The 22,312-nt window shown below is 46.7% G+C and overlaps 2 protein-coding genes across 5 annotated transcripts in view; one reads left to right on the top strand and one right to left on the bottom strand.

The window, feature by feature from the left end:
* Positions 1–20: 20 nt before the first annotated feature.
* Positions 21–7,678, top strand: LOC144728482 (transmembrane protein 107-like). 2 transcript variants are annotated; one of them, XM_078607975.1, is made up of 6 exons: positions 21–133; positions 900–1,041; positions 1,977–2,041; positions 3,492–3,592; positions 5,078–5,174; positions 6,208–7,678. In XM_078607975.1, the coding sequence occupies exons 2-6, from the start codon at positions 904–906 to the stop codon at positions 6,272–6,274; spliced, it is 468 nt and encodes a 155-aa protein (XP_078464101.1). In that variant the 5' UTR covers positions 21–133; positions 900–903; the 3' UTR covers positions 6,275–7,678. The 2 variants fall into 2 exon arrangements, with proteins under 2 accessions (XP_078464101.1, XP_078464102.1); XM_078607976.1 differs by having other exon boundaries at positions 35–117.
* Positions 7,329–22,312, bottom strand: part of UBE4B (ubiquitination factor E4B) — a 32,653-nt gene continuing 17,669 nt past the window's right edge. For 2 of the 3 annotated variants that reach the window (XM_078607969.1, XM_078607968.1), the window contains exons 14-26: positions 21,689–21,887; positions 21,011–21,149; positions 20,459–20,549; positions 19,251–19,378; positions 18,306–18,404; positions 14,896–15,134; positions 13,964–14,090; positions 13,090–13,234; positions 11,569–11,703; positions 10,468–10,659; positions 9,738–9,912; positions 9,302–9,448; positions 7,329–8,461 (exon numbers count right to left, since the gene is read on the bottom strand). In XM_078607969.1, the coding sequence (XP_078464095.1) occupies positions 8,406–8,461; positions 9,302–9,448; positions 9,738–9,912; positions 10,468–10,659; positions 11,569–11,703; positions 13,090–13,234; positions 13,964–14,090; positions 14,896–15,134; positions 18,306–18,404; positions 19,251–19,378; positions 20,459–20,549; positions 21,011–21,149; positions 21,689–21,887 (1,872 nt within the window). In that variant the 3' untranslated portion in view covers positions 7,329–8,405. The remainder of the gene's footprint in view (positions 8,462–9,301; positions 9,449–9,737; positions 9,913–10,467; positions 10,660–11,568; positions 11,704–13,089; positions 13,235–13,963; positions 14,091–14,895; positions 15,135–18,305; positions 18,405–19,250; positions 19,379–20,458; positions 20,550–21,010; positions 21,150–21,688; positions 21,888–22,312) is intronic. The other variant, XM_078607970.1, reaches the window with a different exon arrangement.

The raw sequence follows: 22,312 nt of genomic DNA on the forward strand, positions 1-22,312 counted from the left end.
GGGTTAAATCAGCAGTTGCTTAGCAACTCTGGCGCCTCATAGGCCGCATGGAGGTTGCAAGTTGGGATCGCATCGACGCTCAACTTTCCACATTATCAGGCGTCGATTAAGCCACTGGTAATTAAAACGATTCGTAAGTAATTGCAACGCGCAAAGGGATTAAGTCAGCGAGATCGGGGCATTCACGAATTGTCGTTTGATAGTTGTTGGGGGTTTGCCTTTAATTGGGACCCGTGATTGGAACTTGATTTTGGTGGTAGAAATACTGTTAAACCTTCTTTGCAGTGTTCCACTTTCCTATTGATATCAACTTTGTTCCGTGGGCGCCCGCTACCACAGGAACGTGTCATTCCAACCACTGGTCCGGGCGATAACCAGGAGCTGAGCACCGCCTCGATGTTCATTTGAACAGGAAGTCGCTGCACTTGTTCCTGTTGATAACACATCAAGAGAGTACATTCTCATTGGAGCCGTGTGATTGGCGCATGTTTGCTGTTTTTAAATTCGAATAATGTTCAGCCCTGGACGAAGGCCTCCCCACGCATCTCAGTGATCACGCGATGTCAGCCGTGGCCTGGAGTCGAACTGGGGCCGTCGGGTTCTGATCTCAGCGCGCTGATCACCGCCCCGACTCTTGATGACCCAGGGAAGCCGGTTTTAACTCGTTTCTCAGAAGAGTTCTACCAAGTGTTTGCAGTCGCGACGATTGCTCTGCATTTACCAATAAAATATAATTTGTGGTGTAAGTTTTCAAATTTGGCGAATTGTGATGACGAGGCCTGGATACATTGGTCTACTCTTCCAGTTTAGAGCCGTGAACCTCGACAACAAGTGGCGAACTTGCTAACTCTGGGCCATGTCACCGACCCTTAACTTCTGTGGCCGTGTCCTCTCCGCAGGGCGATGCGTGCGGCGAGCGGCCTCGTGGGCATGCGCCTCGTCTCGCTCTGCGGCCACGCGGCGCAAGTGGCCACCGCGCTCTGGGCCGCGGTGGCGTCCGCCTGGCGCTGTGGGGACGGCGCCCTGGGGAGGAACTGCGCGGTGCGAGCTCGGCCCGGGGCCCCCCGACACAAAACCCTCGTCTGGGCATCTCTCTGGGCTCAGAACTCGAACTCACCAAACCTCCTCGATGTTATAGTGGCCCGCCTGTCTGGGAATTGGCACGTGGTGTGGCGGTCAATGATTTGTACTGAGTTCTGGTAGCGGTAGTGTTGGACTTCCAGACAGTAGAATGCAGTGTTCATATACATTGGCTCACGAAGAAATATGGTCCGGTTTGGTCTAAAGTGGGAAAAGGTTGCAACATGGGATACCAATGTTGGTCCATTCTTGATGTGTTCTAACCATCAAAAAGTTTCTTAAAATTTCTCCATTATTTCATGCTCCGTTTTTCTAAAAGCTTAACTTCGTAGTGTCTGTCTACATTCACGGTATTCCTCTTCAGCTCATTTCTGCAGTATCATCCATCCATGTATATTTCCTCCCTTCCACTTGTCTGGCCTCGCAAGTCCTGTGGTTGGTTGAACTCGCACCCCGCTTCCTCTGGTCTTAGATCTGCACGGCCCGTACTCACTACACCGAACATCTCCCCATCCCGTATTATTCTCAATACATGCCGTCAAACATACATCTTGGCAAATGTTTACCAACAATACGGCAAAAAGATAAGATATACGAATGTGAACCAAACACATGATTTGGTGATGCTGCGTTGGGAGTGGTGCACAAGCACAAAAACTCGACACATTTGTCAGTAACACTATCTTAAAAGGAAAACGAGGTGAAAATGTGGACAATGGCCATTCTGGTGTGCTATGAAGGGCCATTTTCCAAAACGTTGCCTGCTATATTTTTCCCCCTTTTAAGTCGGTGTTATTAACAAGTCTTGAATTTGTGAATGTGAATTACGTAATTTATCCACATTGGTTACCCACTCTCTCATAGCTTAACTTTGCTCCTTTTCACATTTGTTTCAGGAAGAAAACCTGATCGCCTGTATTCCAGTGCCGCGTATCACAGAAAACCAGACGCCAACGAATGAGTAAGGATGGGTGTGACTCAGAGCTCTCACTTCTGCACATTTCACCCAAAGCTATGGGAAGACACTGGAGAACCTGGTGGAAAGGCATCCGAGTCGAACATCAATCCCAGACCCTTCTTACTGAGGCACAAGTGTTGCCACTGCACCACCCTGCTTTATCCATTGTAGACAGACAGATGACCTTTGTTGATAACCAAGCCAGAGGTCACAGGTCACAGTCTCTCTTTAAAGGGAGACGTGGGTTTATTTAATACAGCAAAGCAGCAAATTCTAATTTGTAAACAAAACAATGTAGAATTAAACAATTGAAAAAAATAAAAAATTACTATTTAAAATACAAGACAAAACGTATATACGCATGGAATTTGTAGCGCTCTCCAACATGCATTTATAAGAAGTATTAAAAAATATGATTCCATACTACCTGCTACGACATGTTCATAAACATGGACATTGCTGAAGAAACTGGAAAGTAAACTGAAAAATGTCAAACATGGTAAGCTTGGAGTTAGATTGAGACAAAATCATGAACACCTAGGTAAGAAAACATACAGGTTTGACAAAATCCAAACTTGAACAAAGTGGGCTTGGCCAGAACACATCAGGACGATGGGTGGGAGCCATGGGGGCAAACACGCCCAAGAAGACAGACACCGTGGGGTGGAGCAATTAAATCAGCGCGTGTGCAGATGCGAGGTGGATTTTCTTTCATTGCTGGGACTTGAGCAACAATTGTGGCTTGTGGAGGCCTTCATCGAGCTGTGTATTATGGCGGCTGATGTTAGATTTTGAGATAACGAGATATAACATGCAATAATGTCATCATGTGTAGTGTGACATCACCGTGGGAAAACTATTCCCATTTAAGGTTTACTTTTTAATCTCCAATTCTTTTATACATTTTCCCAGTTTTCTGTAAAATAACCCCTGAATAGCAATAATTTACATTAAAATATTCATTTATATTGGATCATCTTTCAGATGCATGACCCCATGTTACAAGCATTTGGACAGAGCTAATGCATTAATGCGTTTAAGCTTAGTTGGAAAGTCTAATATTAGATAATACAATTAACATGTTCAGACAATAAATCGTAATTGACAATACACAATTGACAATATACTTTTTGTAAAAAAAAATTACGGTCGAAGCATTTGTAGTTCAACTGGAAAATTGAAGATTCATGCACTTCATGGTGGTTACTCACGTTCATAGCTGTAATTGAGATACTGTTTTGAATGTGCTATACAGTGTATGCTTTATACCGATGGAATTGATTCCCTTTTGTTTTACCCAGGTCTCCTTTGTAAAAAAAACTATCTCAATGGGTTATCATGGTTTCTCAAGATTATCAACGTCGTCTTTTAGAATTATTTTATTTCACCAGTGTTATATGACATGGTGGTTTAACTGGTTGTAAGTTGTGCATGCGTGTGCACTGGTTGGCAGGGTGGTGATACCGCTGGCGCTCACATTGGCTGCACTGGGGGTGGAGTTGATCGGCTTCATCACTGGGATGTCCGTGCACAGCAGCTCCCAGAGCCTCCTCTGTATCCACACGCTTCCAGCACCTGCACCACCGCCTTCTTACTTTCACCAGATTCTTATTATTCATCCAGACGTGGTCCTCCATGCCTGTGATCCATAGCTTTAAAGGCTGATAGATCGCACTGATCTCTGATGATCACAAATCTGTTGGGCTGAGGTAACCAAGATTTTTGAGTGCAAGGTTTTTGAACCCATTTGTGCAGATCTGAGTGTTACCTCTTTATAGTCATGGGTTTTTTTGGCTTCCTCCTGCATGCAAAACACTCATTACAATTTAATTAACCAAACATCTCATTGCAGAGCCCTCCTAAAGAGGCTCATTCATGTCGCCTTGTTCGTAAACTAAAAATCGAGGGTGTTGCATGTTAGCCAAGGTAATTTAATACTGACATCGTGATCATACTCCTTGGCAGAGACATTGATCAAAGGGCGTGATGCAATCCACCAAGCTTTAACTGCGCTCCATGAACGTCTAAATTCTACCATACTTATTTTATATTAGTAGATTGCTTTAGGATGCTCCTGCACTAAGTAAGTTGTTCTGTAGCCGAGTGGGAAGTATGGAAGGTTGTGTTGAAATTCTAGTCCAGCGTTGGCTTGGCCAATCACTCACGAGATTCAGTAAAATACCACTTTGCTGAATGTCAGTCGTGGCCATCGTTGGCAGATTAGCCCCTTCCATAGGAATATATAATTTTCTCCACTGGCTAAGGAACCCAAATGGTGATGAACATTACTACCATGCTCATTTGAGCAGGGAGACACTTCGTATTTGGAGGTCAAAGGCCAATTCCATTGGTACCACGAACTCGCCATTGCTTTCACTTTGTCGTGGCTATACCGATGGACTCTTCACACGATTGTCATTTGCGAGTGCACCTGTCTGAAACATACATGTGCTTATGTGCATGTCAGTGTAAGGGAGGTTAGGCGTCATGTGACCCTTTTACAGTGATCCTCCCTGGACACCCATGTGTGACATTGAACCTCGACAATGTTAATTTATGTAATTTGTAGTGGCTTTCAAGAGGGTCGTCGGCATGCTTAATTTGTACATGTGGATCGAAGGAATCCTTTAATGTGGGTAGTCGTCTTCTGAGAGGCTGAGAAGCTGCAATCGTTCTATCGGTGATGAGCACCATTACCTCCCATTTCATTAAAGTTGAGCTGAGCAATGGCTACATTTTCATTGTCATATCGAAGCAAATTGGCAATTCAAAAATTCCACAAAGTGACATGGTTCGTTTAATGTGACCTATTTGCATAAAATTGGTCTGCAAGAACACTTCGATTTGCATTAGCTAATTGTTTCCAAAATATTGCAAGGCCGAGCTTATTTCCAAGTCATCCAATAGGGAAATATAATGCAATTGCATATTTTCTAGTATTTGTGCTTCTGTTTGCACATGTTGCTTCTTAATAATGTGGACAACAGAAAAATATGCAATGGAAGCAGGCAAAATCCCCTTGACCAGCGTCGCGACCAGCCATCGGTTGTCACAGCAGCGCCGGCATCACGATGGCGTTCTACCTGTTCGACTACCTGGCCTGCGACGCCGCCTGGTGGCTCCTGGGTTTCTGCAGGTAAACGCATCTCACATTTAACAATAGAGAACGCAGAGTGCAGGCCCATTCAGCAATTTTCAAGTGCTGTCTTGTCCTGTTTTACTATAATGGTCACTGTTCCAAGCAGCTTCACTGAGTGAAGCGTTGAGGACTCAACTGGACTGCTTTACCTCATCCATACTGTATTTAACCACCACACTACTGCAGGTCACAACACTCACTGACCACTATATCACTCAACCACTCACCACGCTACCTTTTTTGTTCAACCAGTAATGACATTTTTCAATTAAAGCAATGTACCAACAACTCTCATCTATGACAACTTTGATAGTGCTGTTTGTTGCTGGCCTCTTGACAGTTTGGGAAATTCGTCTGTGCCTGTTCAAAAATAAATATTTTCCCCAAGTCTTCCTTGAAAGACAATGCTGGTCTCAAGTGCATCTTATTCGCTTCCTCGTTAACCATCTCGCCTGGTGTTCACGTGTGGGTTCGATCCTGACCCTGACGCCTGTATATTTGGTCGCGTGGATATTTATCCGGATCCTCCGGGTTTTCCCTTCATTTATAAACTTGCGTTTAGAGTATTTGGCTGCTATAAATTTCCACATAAGCAACTTCGTTGAGCTATCATTTGTAGCCAGGTTGGTTCTGAAAAAGGGCTATAAATCTGTGGCGGTACCAGATAACATGAAAATAGTTTGAAGTTTAAAGCTCAGTGGATTTTTTTTTACTTGTGGTTGGGAAAATCAAGGTTATGTTAGTAAACCATTGCACCATCCAATTGCATTCTTAGAAAACATTTGAATATCAGTTTCTGTATACGTACACCTTTCAAAATGTAAATTATATTTAACTGACCAAAATAACAACACTCTAAAAGATGCCGAGCTTTTCCCGAGGTCTCGGCATTAAATTAGCATTTGGTGTTTAAACAGCAATGTGCAGACGGAGGTAGCTCAGCAGAGAACCATTGGCTGATAGCACTTGTCACTTAGGTCTATAAGGTGAAGAAGCAGCTTCAATTGTTGTGTTTGGTCTCCCCCCACAGTGTGCCACCGGCCGTGCTGGAGGTGGTCGTGGTGCTCAGTCTGCTGCTCAACAAAAGGCCTTACTAACCATGCCACACGGATCACAGCCATTCACGTCACTTGGAGAATTCTTGCTAAAGTGTGGTCGTGTGTGTCCAACATGGGGGGGCCAGCTTTACAGTTAAAAGTCGAGAGTTCCTACTCTAATGAGCATCAAAGCAGAGCTCATCTGTTAACAATCCCGAGCCAGCGGTGAAAATGCTACATTCCCGTGATTGTACAAGTCTATTGATTGGATAACCAAGTGGTACAAATTTTTATACCCCAGAGATGATGGCCTGAGTCAATCCCTAACCAGGATTTGAATTTGCAACCTCCTGATTGCGAGCAGCTCGCTCTACTGCCGAGCCATCTTCATAGGAGGCAGGTGACAATTTGCTGCCCTGTGATTCGATAAACTGTCGCAATTAGATTCAGAATTTCATTCTTGGTAGTTTTTTATGGAATTTTTTTCCTGTTTTATCCAGTATTTTGTGTCGATAGTCTGCTAAAGAAAGCAGTTGCATATTTGTATACACAAATTATTGTTCTGATTCTAATTAATATTTCACGAGTAAAAAAAATAACGTTGTTTCATGCTTTCTAGTATTCTGAGGCATGCTGTAAGCTTTACCCTAAATGAGGCCATCATGGCTATTATTATGCCTGTTTGCCCAGGAGAGTCTCACCAAGTCTCAGGACTTTTTCAGGAGAGTCTTGCCAGATTTTTGCAGGTGTTGATTTTGCTGTGTCCCCTCATTTGAGTAATTTTCAAGTAATTTTCAGTTTTGGGATGTTTGCCAAATACCAGTTACACTGTGTGGCTTTTAAGAAATGGAAGGAAACCGGAGAATCCAGCGTAAAACCATGCATAACAGGGAGAGAACATACAAATTCCACACAATAAGGCACCCGAGTCGGGAATGAAACCCAGGCCCTTTTTTGCTGTAAGGAATGAGTGTTACCACTGAACCACCCTGCCCCCCAAGGTCAAAACGTCTGCCTACTCAAGCTCACATAGGGAGGTGCTCATCTCTTTGTGGCTTTGAGCTAGATAGGGAAAATCCAAATTTCTATGATGGGACCAGTCCTCAAAGTATGATCAGCGTTGAGAAATAAATGTTTTTATAAGCTTGTAAAATGCAACATAGAACAGATTGTACATTTTGTGAAAATGTATATTTGTATCATTTCTGGTTGGATCATTCATTACATCTGATTGACATGTGTAGCAAATGGCAGGGTTCAACTGCATATGGTTTGACTTTGAAAACGTATTACATGTGCTTTATATTATTATGAATAAATTCAGTTTTTTTTATCTTCATAATAAAAAAAATTGTAATGGTGATAAGAGAAAAGTTTCCACATGTCTACCTTCGTTTTCCACTCTTGCGAGTGGAATTGTCCTGTTGGGTTGGCGCTTAATAAATAAGTCTTGCCTCTGTTGCCAACATGCTCTTTGTACAATTAAGTATCAAATTTTTAATGATCTCTAACGGAAGAAATACAAAGATATTCTAATTCAAACGTGATCTCTAACTACAGAGTTCTTCAACAGTTGCCTGCACTCGGAAGCGCTGCGGCAAGGGGAGGGGTACACAGGGGAGCAAGGAGGATTAGGGACTATCCTGAAGCACTGACCTGGGAAGTGATGTATCTAATACTTGAGGCGGCGCAGGGAGGGGAGGCATTTGGCTGTCTGCACCCTGGCCGCCCCCCACGACAAAACGGTGCGTGCAATGGCTCCGCTAGCGCACGCCCAGCCGTTCACTTTCACTCCACAACCTTTAGTTCACAGTGCAACCCGGCTTTCAGACTGCACAATGGAGGACGGGGGAGTGCGGGGGAGGGGGGAGGCGCGATGGGCGTTAAAGGCGGCCGCCGGCACGAGATTTGAGGGAGGAAAATGGCCGACGCCAACGTATGTCCCTCGCGCGTGCGGAGCAGCTTTGCGACGCAGCAGCACCATTGGTGCCTGATGCTGGAAAAGCGCGGTCCTGTCGTCCGACTTCAGGTGAAATGCGATCTCAGTTTTTTCCTTTTCATCGTCGTGTTGGGTATTTTGCCTTTTTCTCTTTAAGCAAACGACACAGCGTGGTGTACAACTGAAGGAGCCTTCCTTCCCTTCCTGGTTCACGGGGTCACGCTTCCTGTGAGCGTCGTGGTTTGGTGTGCGTCACTTCCTGTGCTTCTCTCGCATCCACGCTTGGATCCTCTCCTTCAACTCCGTTTCTGGATTGCACGGGAAGAAGAAATAAGCGCCTCAAAAATATGACCAGAATAACCATCTCTTGGATTACCCAGGGCACTTGCAAATCAGACTCATCCTGGTCTCTAGTCCTCACCTGGTTAAACACAATACATTTTACACCTAAAAAAATGTAACTTATGCTTGCAGAACATCACAAGTACAAATCCTGGTTGGGAATCGACACAGACCTTTCTATTGGCTAGTTACAATGAGTACCACTCTGGATCACACAAATGTATGAAGCTCCCTTACCTGTGGATGTCCAGGTCACAATCTCCTAGCTTAAGTTTAAAATAACACAAACGTGTACATTGTGCAAAAAAACATCAGCAATTGCTGAAGAAACGCACCTAGTTTTCCATTGCATGACAGTGCTGCAACTAGATAAATTTTCATCTGGATTGAGTGTTACCCCCCTCGTACCTGTGGATTTTCTTCAGGTACTGCGAGTTCCTCCCACATGTAAAAACACTCGTTAACAGTTGGCTAAACTTCCCAACAGAGGACCGAAGAGCTTGGGAAATATTTTGTGCCGGTTGTGACTGCCTTCCCACTTGTCTGCTGGTAACAAAAATAATCAGACCGTACGCCTCCTTCTGGGAGTGCATATTTTCAGCAGCATTGAATGAATTCAAGCAAACTCTGGACCGATTTCGACATTCAGTGTTTCATCAGTACAGCAGGCTGGGAGTTTCACTGCACGAGACATCTACGTGACCCACGAACCCTGCCTCCACCGAGTTGGATCGCAAGCATCAGCACGGAACGCAAGCGGTTCACGCAGACAACGCCAAGGCGGCGGCGGCATTGCCGGTGCTCACCTGGCACCAGCATGGTCTCGTCGAGTGGCTGCCGGTTGAAGGGGTCGGTGTGCGCGTTGAGCAGGTGCCGGATGATGATGCTGCGGTCCATCACCTTGCCGCTCGGCAAGCGCACAGGGTCCCTCATCAGCGTGTCCATGAGCGGGTCTGTGCAGGGCGCACGCACGCACAGCGTCGCCCAGATCCATACAGCTTTACCAAGATGCACACGGCTTCACTGAGACACGGCAGGACCCCTCCTAAGAAGAGTCTTGAGACTCGGCAAGGCTTTCCTGGGTAAACTAGTGAAATGATAAACAAAAAATAATCAGCCAATGGGTCTTTTAGATCAATGTTTCCCCGTGGGGAAACATTATAAATCCCTATCTCAGTGACGGGCAGAGGATCCCATCCCATGTGGCCTTGGCGTTTGGGCACGAGGCGAAATGGCGCTCACCGCGGAACTCCTCGGGCGCATCGCTGTAGTCGTGGTCGGCCTGCACGTTGTGCTGCACCATCTCATCCACTCGCTCTGCCAGCAGGCGGAAGCGCTCCACGGCGATTGCCGTCTTGATGCCGGCCTTCTTCATCTTACCCACGGCATCCTCAAACAGCTCCTTTCGGTACGAGCGCTGGCCGCGGCACGTACAGTGAAAAAAACAATTGAATGCCCACCCCGTTTTATGAACTCATTGATTTTTTTGCTCCAACATTTCCCAAAATCATGACAGTTTAAGTATCCCAAGAGTTAAAACCCAAACAGGCAGTCTCGCTCAGACACAAAGCTGCTTCGGCGTGGAAGAATCTCAAACTGAATCGTGCCGCCAGTCTAAACTTAGTTAAATCTGCAATCAAAAAATTACTCGTACAACATCTGCAACTGTTACAGCTACAGCACATTATATACAAACCGGTCATGTATGCAAATGAATTGTTTGTCTTTAGCTGCGGAGGTGATCTTTGTATAAATGCATACTGTATACATGTAATATCAGTGGTGATGATGATGATGATGCTTATGATGATAGCACTTCTGGTGGTGTTGATGTTGAAGACGACATCTCGTCATTGCGATGGCATAGTTATGATGCTCATGATGATAATGATGTTGGAGATGGCACCTCGTCATTGCGATAGCATGGTTATGATGATGATGCTCATGATGATAATGATGTTGGAGATGGCACCTCGTCATTGGCAATTGCATGCGCAAACTCGGGCGAGTCGAGGTGCAGGTAGATGTCGGTGAGCTGGTCGAGCAGGCGGCGCGGCTCGAAGCCGTATTTCTCAGGGCTCTCCACCTTCAGGTCCCGGCACTTGGGCCCGCACAGCTGCTGCAGGTTGAAGTTCAGCATGGCCGCCAAGCGATCAGACAGCTCCTGTCAAACAAAAAGAAGACAAGGGCACGATGGCAGGAGGAGGAGACACTGAAAGGCTTCGTACGCAAGTCCGTCGCACTGGCGGTGCCGTGGCTCCGCAGCAACGCGTTCACTGCTTGTTGCAGAGATTCACGATCCAAATCCGTCAGGCCACCCTCATTCTGCGGGTGTATTAACTGTAAAATACTACGTGCAATCGGTTTCACAGTGGATGTTAAAGATCCCGTGGTGTCATTCAAAGAAGCGTAGGCCGTTGTGTGCCGAGCGTCATGGACCAATATTTTACAACTTTAAAATAACCTTGGATAACTCAAACCAACATCTCTCCATCCTGCGAAAACGTAACAGCACCCTCCTGAAAAATAATCTTGAAACAAAGTAAGGCTTTCCTGGGTAAACAAGTATAATAATGACACGAATGTAACACGATTAAATTAGATTTATACACCCACAATAGACATATAAAAACGTGTATGTAAAAAAAGACTATTTACAAGCAAATTAGACTTGATGTTCCATTTAGGAATGAATAGCCCACTCGGCCTGAAGAAGCCTGATGTATGTCAGGTGAATCTGATGTCAGATCAGGATTAATGAGCTGGACTGCTGGTGCTCCCGGTGTGTACAGTCGCAATCTGTGAGCTTAAATCTGCACTCACTGGGTGACATTTCCCATCCTGTTACATTCCCACCTCTGATTCATCATTTGACTTTGTAGTCTACAGAGACTGGGTGGAGAGGGCGACGACTTAAGCAACCACTGGTGATGAAGCCACGTGCACAGTCGTGTCCGAGAATACAGGTGACATGCGAATTTAATCAAACATGCGGAAACCTCAAATCTAAGGAACGAGGAGACAGAACGAACGAGCAAGCTAGCGAGTGATGATCGAGTGTCAGTGGACTCACAGGCCGCATGAAGGGCTTCTGGACCTGCTTGGTGAGGTAGTGGAACATGTCGAGGGTCTCCATGGCGAGCGTGAGGTAGGAGCGACACTGCCTCTCGTCCTGGCTCATCTGAGACGCCCGGCTCTGCTGCTGCTCCTGCGAGGTTGTGCACGGGCAGGTCACAGCGGGGGCGTCGCTTAGTCACCGAGAGGACGCAACAATCAACCTAAAAGGGAAATGGCTCCCATAGCAGCCGAGTTGCCAGATTAAGTGGCATGGCCCCTACCACACTGCGCCGGTGTGCATGCGTCCTGCTCCTAAATCAATCGTGAGTGTCACTGTGGAAAATATAAGAAACAATCAAAGAGCTTTCCCACCTGATGATGGACGCTTGTGTTGCACCTGAAACGTCGTAATCAAAGAGCAGTATCATCCAAAACTTTCCAGGGGCTACTTGGGGATGTGACGCTGGGACCCTTCATATATAAACGTAAGCCCTGGTCCTTTTTCTATGGCAGAATACTGTACTGCACCTGTCTGGTACAGCAACTCTCACACTGGGCTCGCTGACTCGAATCAAAGCTGTGCTTTGTGCCGTGAGCGGCATCATAAAACCTACGCTGCTGCAGTGGATGCCAGTACTCGCAAACATCCAACAGGATGCTGTTGCAACACTTAGAGAGTATGAGCATATTTTGGAAAATCCAGATCTCCCTCTGCATATCGAAATAAAATCCCCACCACCTTCTTGTCTGAAATCGAGACATCCAATTTTTGACGCGTGCCTAAACTCTTCTGTCAACCGAAAAGGACCCCGCCACCCAACGGTGTGAGACGTGGGGAAATGGGGAAACAGTGGTGTCCCAAACAAGAACCTTATTTCAGACCCGACAATGGAACAGCCCTGGTCTCTCTCTTCTGCCACAACGACCGCTCCCAACCGAGTCCCAACAACACGTGGAAGATGGTGTGGCGATATATCCTCCAGAAATGGAAGAGCCATGACTCACCAAATTGCAAATGCAGTGAGGTGTGAACCATCAGGTATATATCACTGATGACTGCCCAGTAACATTCATATTCTGGAGGAACGAGCCAACTCCACTCAGCTACCACCCCGGATGCCATGGAATGGATTACAACATTAACATGCCACACAAAAGAAGAGAAACAGCAGATCATTGTCCTCCTTCCAAATCTGTCCCTTCACATAAAAGTATATTTTTACACATCCCATCAGCCACTCAGCTTTCTCAAGAGTGCAGAATTTCAGCAGCATTGGTTCACCACAAGCAAACTCTGGACCGGATACAACATTCAGGGTCTCATCAGCAGAGTAATATTTGCTTGAACCAAACCAATGCTGGGGAACTGCCAAGGACTCTCTTTGTTATATATGGGTCCAAGTTCAACACAAACCCATAAAATAGATGTCATAACAGAGTACAGAGAGGAGACAGAAGAGAGAAGAGAGTGCATTAAGGAGAGAAGAGATAAGAGCGATGAGGGAGATGGAGTTGAGTGAAGGGAAGTGAATGGCACCTGGGAGAGGCGATCCCACGCCTCCTTGTTGCGCATCTCCTCCTGCAGTTCGTGGATCCTCTTGAGAGAGTCCAGGCTCTCGTCCAGCAGGAACGTTGTGTCGTTGATCAGCATGTTGATGAAGCGCACAAACTGACTCCCCGAGCTGCCAGTAAAAACAGCACTGGCTCATGCATGGGCGCAACGCGATGGAGCAAAGTGACGCATGTGGGTGAGATGTGACGGGTTGAAGTGCCAGGGCGACGCTATAAGGCGATGCGTGCCAAGGGGATTATTATTTTTGGTCTCATCAGTACCATCTTGTTGGTAGTAACTGTTTTGTGTAATCAGTCTTGTATTTTTTAAAGCATAATGTACAAGACTTTATAATCGCCTAATGTTCAGCTAAATGGCTAAGCAGTAGAGCGAGTGGTTCAAACTCGGAAGGTCACGAGTTCAAATCCAGGTTGAGGTTTGGCTCGGTTCATCATCCCTCTGAGGTAGATAAAATCGGGACCACTTTTGGAGAATTCAACGAGTTCTATAAATAAAATCGCTCCCACCATAGGAATGAGGAATTTCCACCATTGGTTCTGGGCTGTAAACAGGAGATGAGCATTGCCAAAAAATTATTAATTAATTGCGATTTTGACTTCCGTTTAATTGGAACCCCGGGGTCCCGCCATAAGGTTAATTTGTATTGCATTTAGTCATGGGAGAATTGTCATTTTCATTAATAATTGACTGTGGCACTTGCCAATCAGCAGCACTCCTGTTCCATACTCATGGAATCGCAATATCCTTAGTCTGACTCGGTGAGCCAATCAGGCCGATTGAGCAGTCATTGCCACATTGAACACGAGGCCACTCGGCCACCCAAACAGGGCGTACGTACTTGAACTCCTCCAGGAAGGTGGCCTGGTGTGCCGGATTGCTCCACAGGCTCTTGAAGATGGCGCTGATGTGGTAGCGGATGGTGAACTTGTCATAGAACTCGCTGCTGGCGCCTGTTTGCTCCACGTCTGCGCACACATGTATACATTTTAAATCAATAATTTATACAGTTTGCATGAATGTAATGCATATCACATCCAGTCAAACACATACATTCAAATGATTTCAATGGTGCACACCGCTGGTTCATGTACAGTGTACTCTAGCTTTAACAGTTGCAGATGTTGTGCATGTATGTGAAGTGAAAGATTTAAAACAACTGCAGTATTAACCAGGGCGGCTTGCTGGATTCAAATTGCAAACCTCTGAAACAAGCGGCGTATGCACGACTGCTGTATTATGTCACTGCCGCTAATCATTCAGCAATGGATTTAACGCAGTAAAATACATGAGCAGACAATGCCCCTCCCCCCCCTCCCATGGAGCAGACCATGCTTCTTTTTGTTTTCTTATATTCTCCACTAATACACTGCTGATGATTATTGCACTTTCTTACTTAGGAAATGCTCTTTCTCGTGAGGGTCATGCCAAGTTTTCGCAATATAAGGTAATGTCGCCGTGTATAATCCCAATTTAGTTATTCGCAGGTAATTTTTCAGAATTGGGACATATGGCCAATACCAGTTATCGATGGGAGGAAACCAGAGAACCTGGAGGAAACCCATGCAGAACAGGAGTAGAACAAACTCCATAAAGGCACTCAAGTCGGGAATCAAACCCAGGCACTTCTTGCTGTTAGGCACCAGTGTCAACACTGCACAACTCTCAACCTAATCCTGATGTGTGGTCTTGATTGCATGTGGGGGATTGCCGAGAGCCCAAAACAGCTGTCGCCGCCACCGCCGTCTCCTCCTCCTCCCTCCTCCTGCTCACCTGTGTAGAACTTCATGAGCGATGGCGCCAGGTGGCGCGTACCCAGTTGGTGGTTCTCCAGCATCTCGTGGAAGCGCGCGGTGCGTGGCTGCACACTGGGGTTTAGCACGAACAGCACCTCCACCAGTTTGGCGAGTAGGTACGGGTTGCGCAGGTATGTGTGGCTGCACACGAACACCAGCAGGAAGGTGGCGAGGTCGGGCCCGCACGGCTCGCTCTGCAGCACCTGCGGGCTGTACCTGCGCCACACACGGTGCAAGAGAAACACAAGGAAAACCATCGTAACTCAGATGAAAGTCCCATGAGATTCTTCATCTGCTTCTGTGACATGAACCTGGGTAAGTGTAAGTGTGTTGATTCATCATTGATTTTTGTATTAGACCATGTAATGATCTGGCCAAATATACGTCATAAGACCTTCCAGCACCCGATACAGAAAAAAGAAATAGTTGCGTGTACAAGCATTTAACGCACCAACTCACAAACTTAGCAATTAGAAAACATTCTGACTTAAAACGTCGTGACTGCAGGAATTCATATTCTTGGTTCTTTCGGTAGTCACGTAGATAGAAAAAAAAGAAAAAAACCCACGACGTTTTGATCGCAACACAATCGGTCTTCATCAGGCGGAGAGAAAAGAGGGGGCAAGCCTCCAAATGCAACTGCTTATATAATAAGGGCTTCCAAAGTGAGCGGGCGGGGGCCTAGAGTTGCGAGGCAGCAGCAAGGAAAGCTGTGCGGCGTAAACAGCATGGGCAGAGCAGCCAGTGCTAATGTCGGAGTAAAGCGCGAGAAGTAGGAGTTAAGCACGAGATAGAGGTGGAGCTGAAGGCGAAGGGCACAGGCCAAGTGTGTTAGACAATGGGGGGAGGAAGGGGATAGAGAGAGGGGAGAGAGAGGTGGGATAGAGATGGGGGGAGAGAGAGGGGGGGGGGTAGAGATAGGGGGAGAGAGGGGGAGGTAGAGATGGGGGGGGCATTGCACCTCACTACACACATCCACACAGATGACGGTAGAGGTTGACAAGAAAATACAAATCAAGTCATGACCCAGTGGTTGATGACATCTTCCCAATGATTGCGGAGTTTAAAACCGTCGTCTCATTTGAAATTGTGTCTTTGTCTGTATATATGGATGGCTTCGTGAACAAATCTTTGTTGATAGCCAATCGGCTTGCAAAGTACCATCGTCTTAGAGAAATCTATTTCATGTGAGCCAGCATCATTAAAGTAATGATCAGCCACGGCAGAAGTATTGGTCCTGCCTTGTTTCATATCTGCCTTATGTTCACGAACACGGTCCGAGACATGTCGCTTAGTTTCCACAATGTAACTGCTGCCGCAGATACAGCCGAGTTTGTAGACGCCGGGATATTGCATGTCAGGAATCTTGTCCTTCACAGATGGGATCAGATCACAAATTTTATGCACTGTGTTAAATCGGACCTGGATCTTGTGTTTGTTTAAGATTTTGGAAATCTTTTTGGTTATCCCTGCTATGTAAGGCAAGGTGGTGGTTTTTATTGGATCTTCTACCCCTTCCCTCTCCCCATTGTCTAACATACTTGGCCTGCGCCCCTCGCCTTCAGCTCCACCTCTATCTCGCGCTTAACTCCTACTTCTCGCGCTTTACTCCGACTTCTCGCGCTTAACTCCTATTTCTCGCGCTTAACTCCCGACTTCTCGCGCTTAACTCCGACTTCTCGCGCTTTACTCCGACTTCTCGCGCTTTACTCCGACTTCTCGCGCTTTACTCCGACTTCTCGCGCTTTACTCCGACTTCTCGCGCTTAACTCCGACTTCTCGCGCTTTACTCCGACTTCTCGCGCTTAACTCCTACTTCTCGCGCTTTACTCCGACTTCTCGCGCTTTACTCCGACTTCTCGCGCTTAACTCCGACTTCTCGCGCTTTACTCCGACTTCTCGCGCTTTACTCCGACTTCTCGCGCTTAACTCCTACTTCTCGCGCTTAACTCCGACTTCTCGCGCTTTACTCCGACTTCTCGCGCTTTACTCCGACTTCTCGCGCTTTACTCCGACTTCTCGCGCTTAACTCCGACTTCTCGCGCTTAACTCCTACTTCTCGCGCTTTACTCCGACTTCTCGCGCTTAACTCCGACTTCTCGCGCTTTACTCCGACTTCTCGCGCTTTACTCCGACTTCTCGCGCTTTACTCCGACTTCTCGCGCTTTACTCCGACTTCTCGCGCTTTACTCCGACTTCTCGCGCTTTACTCCGACTTCTCGCGCTTTACTCCGACTTCTCGCGCTTTACTCCGACTTCTCGCGCTTTACTCCGACTTCTCGCGCTTTACTCCGACTTCTCGCGCTTTACTCCGACTTCTCGCGCTTTACTCCGACTTCTCGCGCTTTACTCCGACTTCTCGCGCTTTACTCCGACTTCTCGCGCTTTACTCCTACTTCTCGCGCTTTACTCCGACTTCTCGCGCTTTACTCCGACTTCTCGCGCTTTACTCCGACTTCTCGCGCTTTACTCCGACTTCTCGCGCTTTACTCCGACTTCTCGCGCTTTACTCCGACTTCTCGCGCTTTACTCCGACTTCTCGCGCTTTACTCCGACTTCTCGCGCTTTACTCCGACATTAGCACTGGCTGCCCCCCCACCCATGCTGTTTACGCCGCACAGCTTTCCTTGCTGCTGCCTCGGAACTCTCGTCCCCTGCCCACTCACAACATTGGAAGCCCTTAGAAGCAGTTGCATTTGGAGGCTTGCCCCCTCTTTTCTCTCCGCCTGATGAAGACCGCTTGTGTTGCGATCGAAACGTCGTGGGTTTTTTGCTTTTATTTTTAAAAGTTTTTATTTTTATTGTATTTTTATTTTCTATTTACATGACTTTACCGAAAGAACCAATAATATAGATAACATTCTGCTTGATACTCCTCCAAGCTACTTCAGGACAGCATCCTGGAAGTCAGAATTATGATATGAAGGACTGTTAAAAAGTGTATAATTATGTTAAATAAGGGTGGTTTTTAACCCTAACACAGACATGCGTGTTTATTTAGCAGTAGACTGCACAGATTTCATAGACTTATCTATCTGGATTTTATCTGTGGAGAAATTAGAAACCCTATTACTCACATACTCACACACTCACCAATTCACTCATTCATTCACTTACATAAAGGTTAAAAAAATTCACCCACCCATTCACTCATTCAGCAACTCATCCACTCACTTACCCATATGAGTTGCCACTTATCTGGGTATGACCCAGACAGTCCAGGAATTGGCATCTGTGTTCAGGTGGCAGGAATTAATTTGTACCGATATCTGGTATCAGTATTGTGTTGAATCTTATTACAGCAGACTGTACAGGTTTGACAGACCTATGCTGACTGAGGAATCTGATCTATAGTTGGGAGAGGTGGGGCCCCTAAAGGAGGCTCACTGGATAATGAAGAGCAGGAACTCGGCGATGTCTTCGATGTAGAACTCTGGCAAAGCTGAGAATGCCTCTGGAATCTCGGGGTTCAGCGGCAGCAGGGGCCTGCGGTGGACACCACAGCAGCATCACTCAGCATCTCTTCACACTGAGAGTTGGTGTTAAACAAGCCAGCACAGCAAGCGAGCCTCCAATCGCAACACAAGCAATCGTCATCAGGTGAGAAATATCGCGGGAGAGCTGCTGAGAATATATGGTGGGAGCGCAAAGAATATATGGTGGGAGCGCAAGGAGTTATAAAGGTTTGGGATGGGTATAGCCCAAGGGTCAGTGGGAGGGGCTAGAGATGAAATTTGCATGTAAATGTAAGATCGGGTAAATCTTGACAAACGAAGCTGTGGGGGTGGCCATTGTATTGTGAGAGATTAGCATGTCAATGTAAGAAATTTCCTTGTAAATGTAAGAGATTAGCATGTCAATGTAAGAAATTTGCTTGTAAATGTAAGAGATTAGCATGTCAATGTAAGAAATTTGCTTGTAAATGTAAGCTCGGAGAGAGCTCGGAAAGAGCTATCGTCACATGGTACCACTTTGCAGGAAAATCAAAAGTGGTTGTCTTATGGATAAACTCTCCCCCATAATTGGAATGTGGAATATCCTTCACTGGCTTTTTAAGGCTGTACATGGGAAATGAGCACCGCCTCAAATCTCAATTGAGCAGGAAATCCCTGAGTTTATTTTTAATAGACAATGAAGGATAACGGTAATTCTAATTCAGTATGCACAACAGAGAAGCAATGGATTTAGATACGAGCAGCAATCTATGAACAACAATAAGGGGACCGTGCCAGGCCATAGGTGCAGTATAGGAGAAGGAGCGACCTAGCGACCTGTGGTGCTGAAAAGAACCGACGTGCTCGGTGACACAAGCCCAGCCACAACAGCGCTCACTTAGGGTTGACGGGGTCGACGATGCGGAAGAGCAGACAGACCACGGAGCCATAGAAGTGCAGGCAACGCCGCAGCAGATTCTCGTCCAACAGGACCACGTCCGCACATGCCTTCGCACGAACCAGCCTCTGCGAGCACACATGATGACCGCTGGGCATGAACATGCGTGTGCGAGCGTGGGTGAATCTGCCAGTCATCTCGGTCGGTTAACTCATAACACCTGTATCTGTGCCGTAACCTCCTGTCAGTGAGACTTACAAATACCAAATTAACTCAATTATGATAATTATGAAAATTAAAATGTCTACGCAAGGTTGTTGTTGTTGATGCATCCCTTGTAAAAGTTAAATGTCGAAGGTCTGTCCAGATGCGACGGAATAAATAAAAATACAGTCAAACCTTGGATTGTGAGCATAATTCGTTCCGGAAACGTGTTTGTAATCCAAAGCACTCGTATATCAAAGCGAATTTCCCCATAAGAAATAATGGAAACTCAGATGATCCGTTCCACAACCCAAAAATATTCATATAAAAATTATTAATACAAAATACCTTTATACATTTTTATTATTTAAATTAAATAAAAAGTAATCAAATTACATTTAATCGTGGCTGGTGTGAGGGAGACAAGAGAGAGGAGAGGAGGAGGAGGGTTATTGTGTAGGACGACTTTCACTGTCACTAACGGAATCACTGCTATCTGTTGGCTCACTGGAATCTTTTTCTTTTTGTGCGACTTTAGCAAGGAACCTATCCAATGACACTTGCTTTTGCCTCCTTTGGAGGATTTCTCCGACTAAGACCGAGCATGGGAGACGATTACCCACAATCCCGCAGCCAGAGAGAGAGAAGAACCATCGGCTCAGTTGTGATCACGTGACGATCGGCAGACAAAGCGTATACTTACTACTCGTATTGCAAGACCTCGCTCGTTTATCAAGTAAAAATTTCTTTAAAAATTTTGCTCGTCTTGCAAAACATTCACAGGCCAAGTTACTCGCAATCCAAGGTTTTACTGGGCAACAATTTATTCCATCAGGCTGTCAGCCTTTTTCGCCAATGCATTCCAGCAGCATATGTTTAAGCAGCAAACTATCAGCTGGTTTCGACTTTCTGAGTCCCGTCAGAAAAGTGTAGCCCTGCTAAATGCTGCCGGTTAACATAACATCACGGGCAGCAGCGGTGGGTGGTGCCGGTGGGGACTGTACCCTGAGCCGCGCCTTGAAGCGTTTGAGCAGCTCGCGGTGGCGCCCAGTGCTTGGTGTCTCCTCCTCTTTGCTTTTGAGCTCCTCCAGGCTCCTACATCACAACACGCCAGCACCGCCACCGCCATGTCACAACCCGACCCCCCAAACCACACAAACCTACACAGCAGTCAGACTCTCTGACTTTCCATTAAAGGCTCTAAAACAGTGTAGATGAGATGAAACGAAACTGTGAATCGGGTAGACTGAATCCTCGGCAGTGGTGGAGGAATTAACAAGCGACGTTCACTGGAATAGCAAGCATGGTACTAGTGACGGAAGAGTGATAAGGAGGCGACCGGCCGCATGTGCGCAAGCAACTGGAGTGAATTGTTAAGTGCTGGATCATCAATCACCCTGACCGCACAATGGGACAAATTGAACAGACGAGTCAATGCATGTGCCCATTCCTAGTTGACTCAGCACGTCCTGACTTTAGTTGTCACACCGATCGCTCGATCCCCTCTCCGGGCCTTATCGCCGCCCCCCGGCACCCGTAAGCGTGCGGCGCCGCACCGGTTGAGATCGCGGATCTCGCGCAGGCGCCGTGTGTAGCGTCGGCACGCAGGGAGAATGGAGAGGTGGTGGCAGTGCAGCGTGAGGAAGAAGCACTCCGTGGGGAACTTGACGTCGCCCTGGCAACACGGCTCCGAGCCTGCACGCGGCACGCAGTGGCACGGGGAGCGCGGCGGCCGCACCATCGTCACGCTCCAGGTTATTTTATTTACCAGATGAGTATTCGAGAGCAGGACAGTCTCATTTGTAACAACGACTGACCTAGGTCCCCAAAACGACAAAACCAATCAAATAAAACAGTAATAATGAAGTGAAGAGAAATCTGTTACGAGAACCTAACAGAAATCAGAAGGTGACAACCTTGTTACATAAGAAATCGTAGTAGTGCATGAACACATAAATATTAAACGTATCTCTTGTAACAAAAGTTCATAGTAAAGTTAATTGACAGAAAAAACTAAATGCATTATGGGTGATTATTTCACCGTGTAAACAGACAAGAGACATGAGCACCACCTCAATGCTCACTCTTTGAGATTTCATTCGCTCGATTTTTTTTTCAGTGACTGGATTTTATTTGCACATGCTGTGCAGCAGCTGCAGCCAGCAGTATAAATACACTGCTGGCTGCAGTTGACAGATATCTCTGCTGGCCGGCCGGGGCGTTCCGCCACTCACGCAGTCGCTCCAGCCAGACAGCGAGTTCCTCGCGCGTCGCCTTCAGCCGCGTCTCGTCAGGGCCCAGTGTCAGCCGGCAGCGCGGGTGGAATGGGTAGAGCGGGTCTATAGTCTCCAGCTTGATCCGCGCCGCCAGGTGCTGCAGCACCCACAGGAAGTTGAGCATGAAGCCATCGGACGACACCAGGCGGTCATCCGTCTGCGAGGATGCGGGAGGGCGAGGGAGATGACCTGTGAGACCTCGCGTGTCGCACCCTCAATCTATCCACTGCTACACAAAGGCCTCCTGAAGCTGCATTCATCTGTTTGGCGCTGCAACAATCCAACTAGCACCTGCACGCGAAATGATTTCATCACTCCATCCCAGCGGTGGACGTACTTTCGCTGTACGTATGTTGAACTTATCTCGCACCGTACATAGCCAACTGTGCTAATCGCTGCCATTACATTAGGTTTGACCAGTGGCCATCATCCCATCTATGCTAAATTTTATTTTAAAATATCTAGGTGGCTTCGTGCTCAAACAACAATGGGTGACCCTGATCTCCGGTGGTAGAAATTCCACATTCCTACCCTAAGACTCAGCTGGAAGGGGCCGAGTTTACTCCAGACCAGGATTTGAGT

Source organism: Lampetra planeri, chromosome 28 (assembly GCF_965212315.1).
Source record: "Lampetra planeri chromosome 28, kcLamPlan1.2.h2, whole genome shotgun sequence".
Taxonomy (NCBI): domain Eukaryota; kingdom Metazoa; phylum Chordata; class Hyperoartia; order Petromyzontiformes; family Petromyzontidae; genus Lampetra; species Lampetra planeri.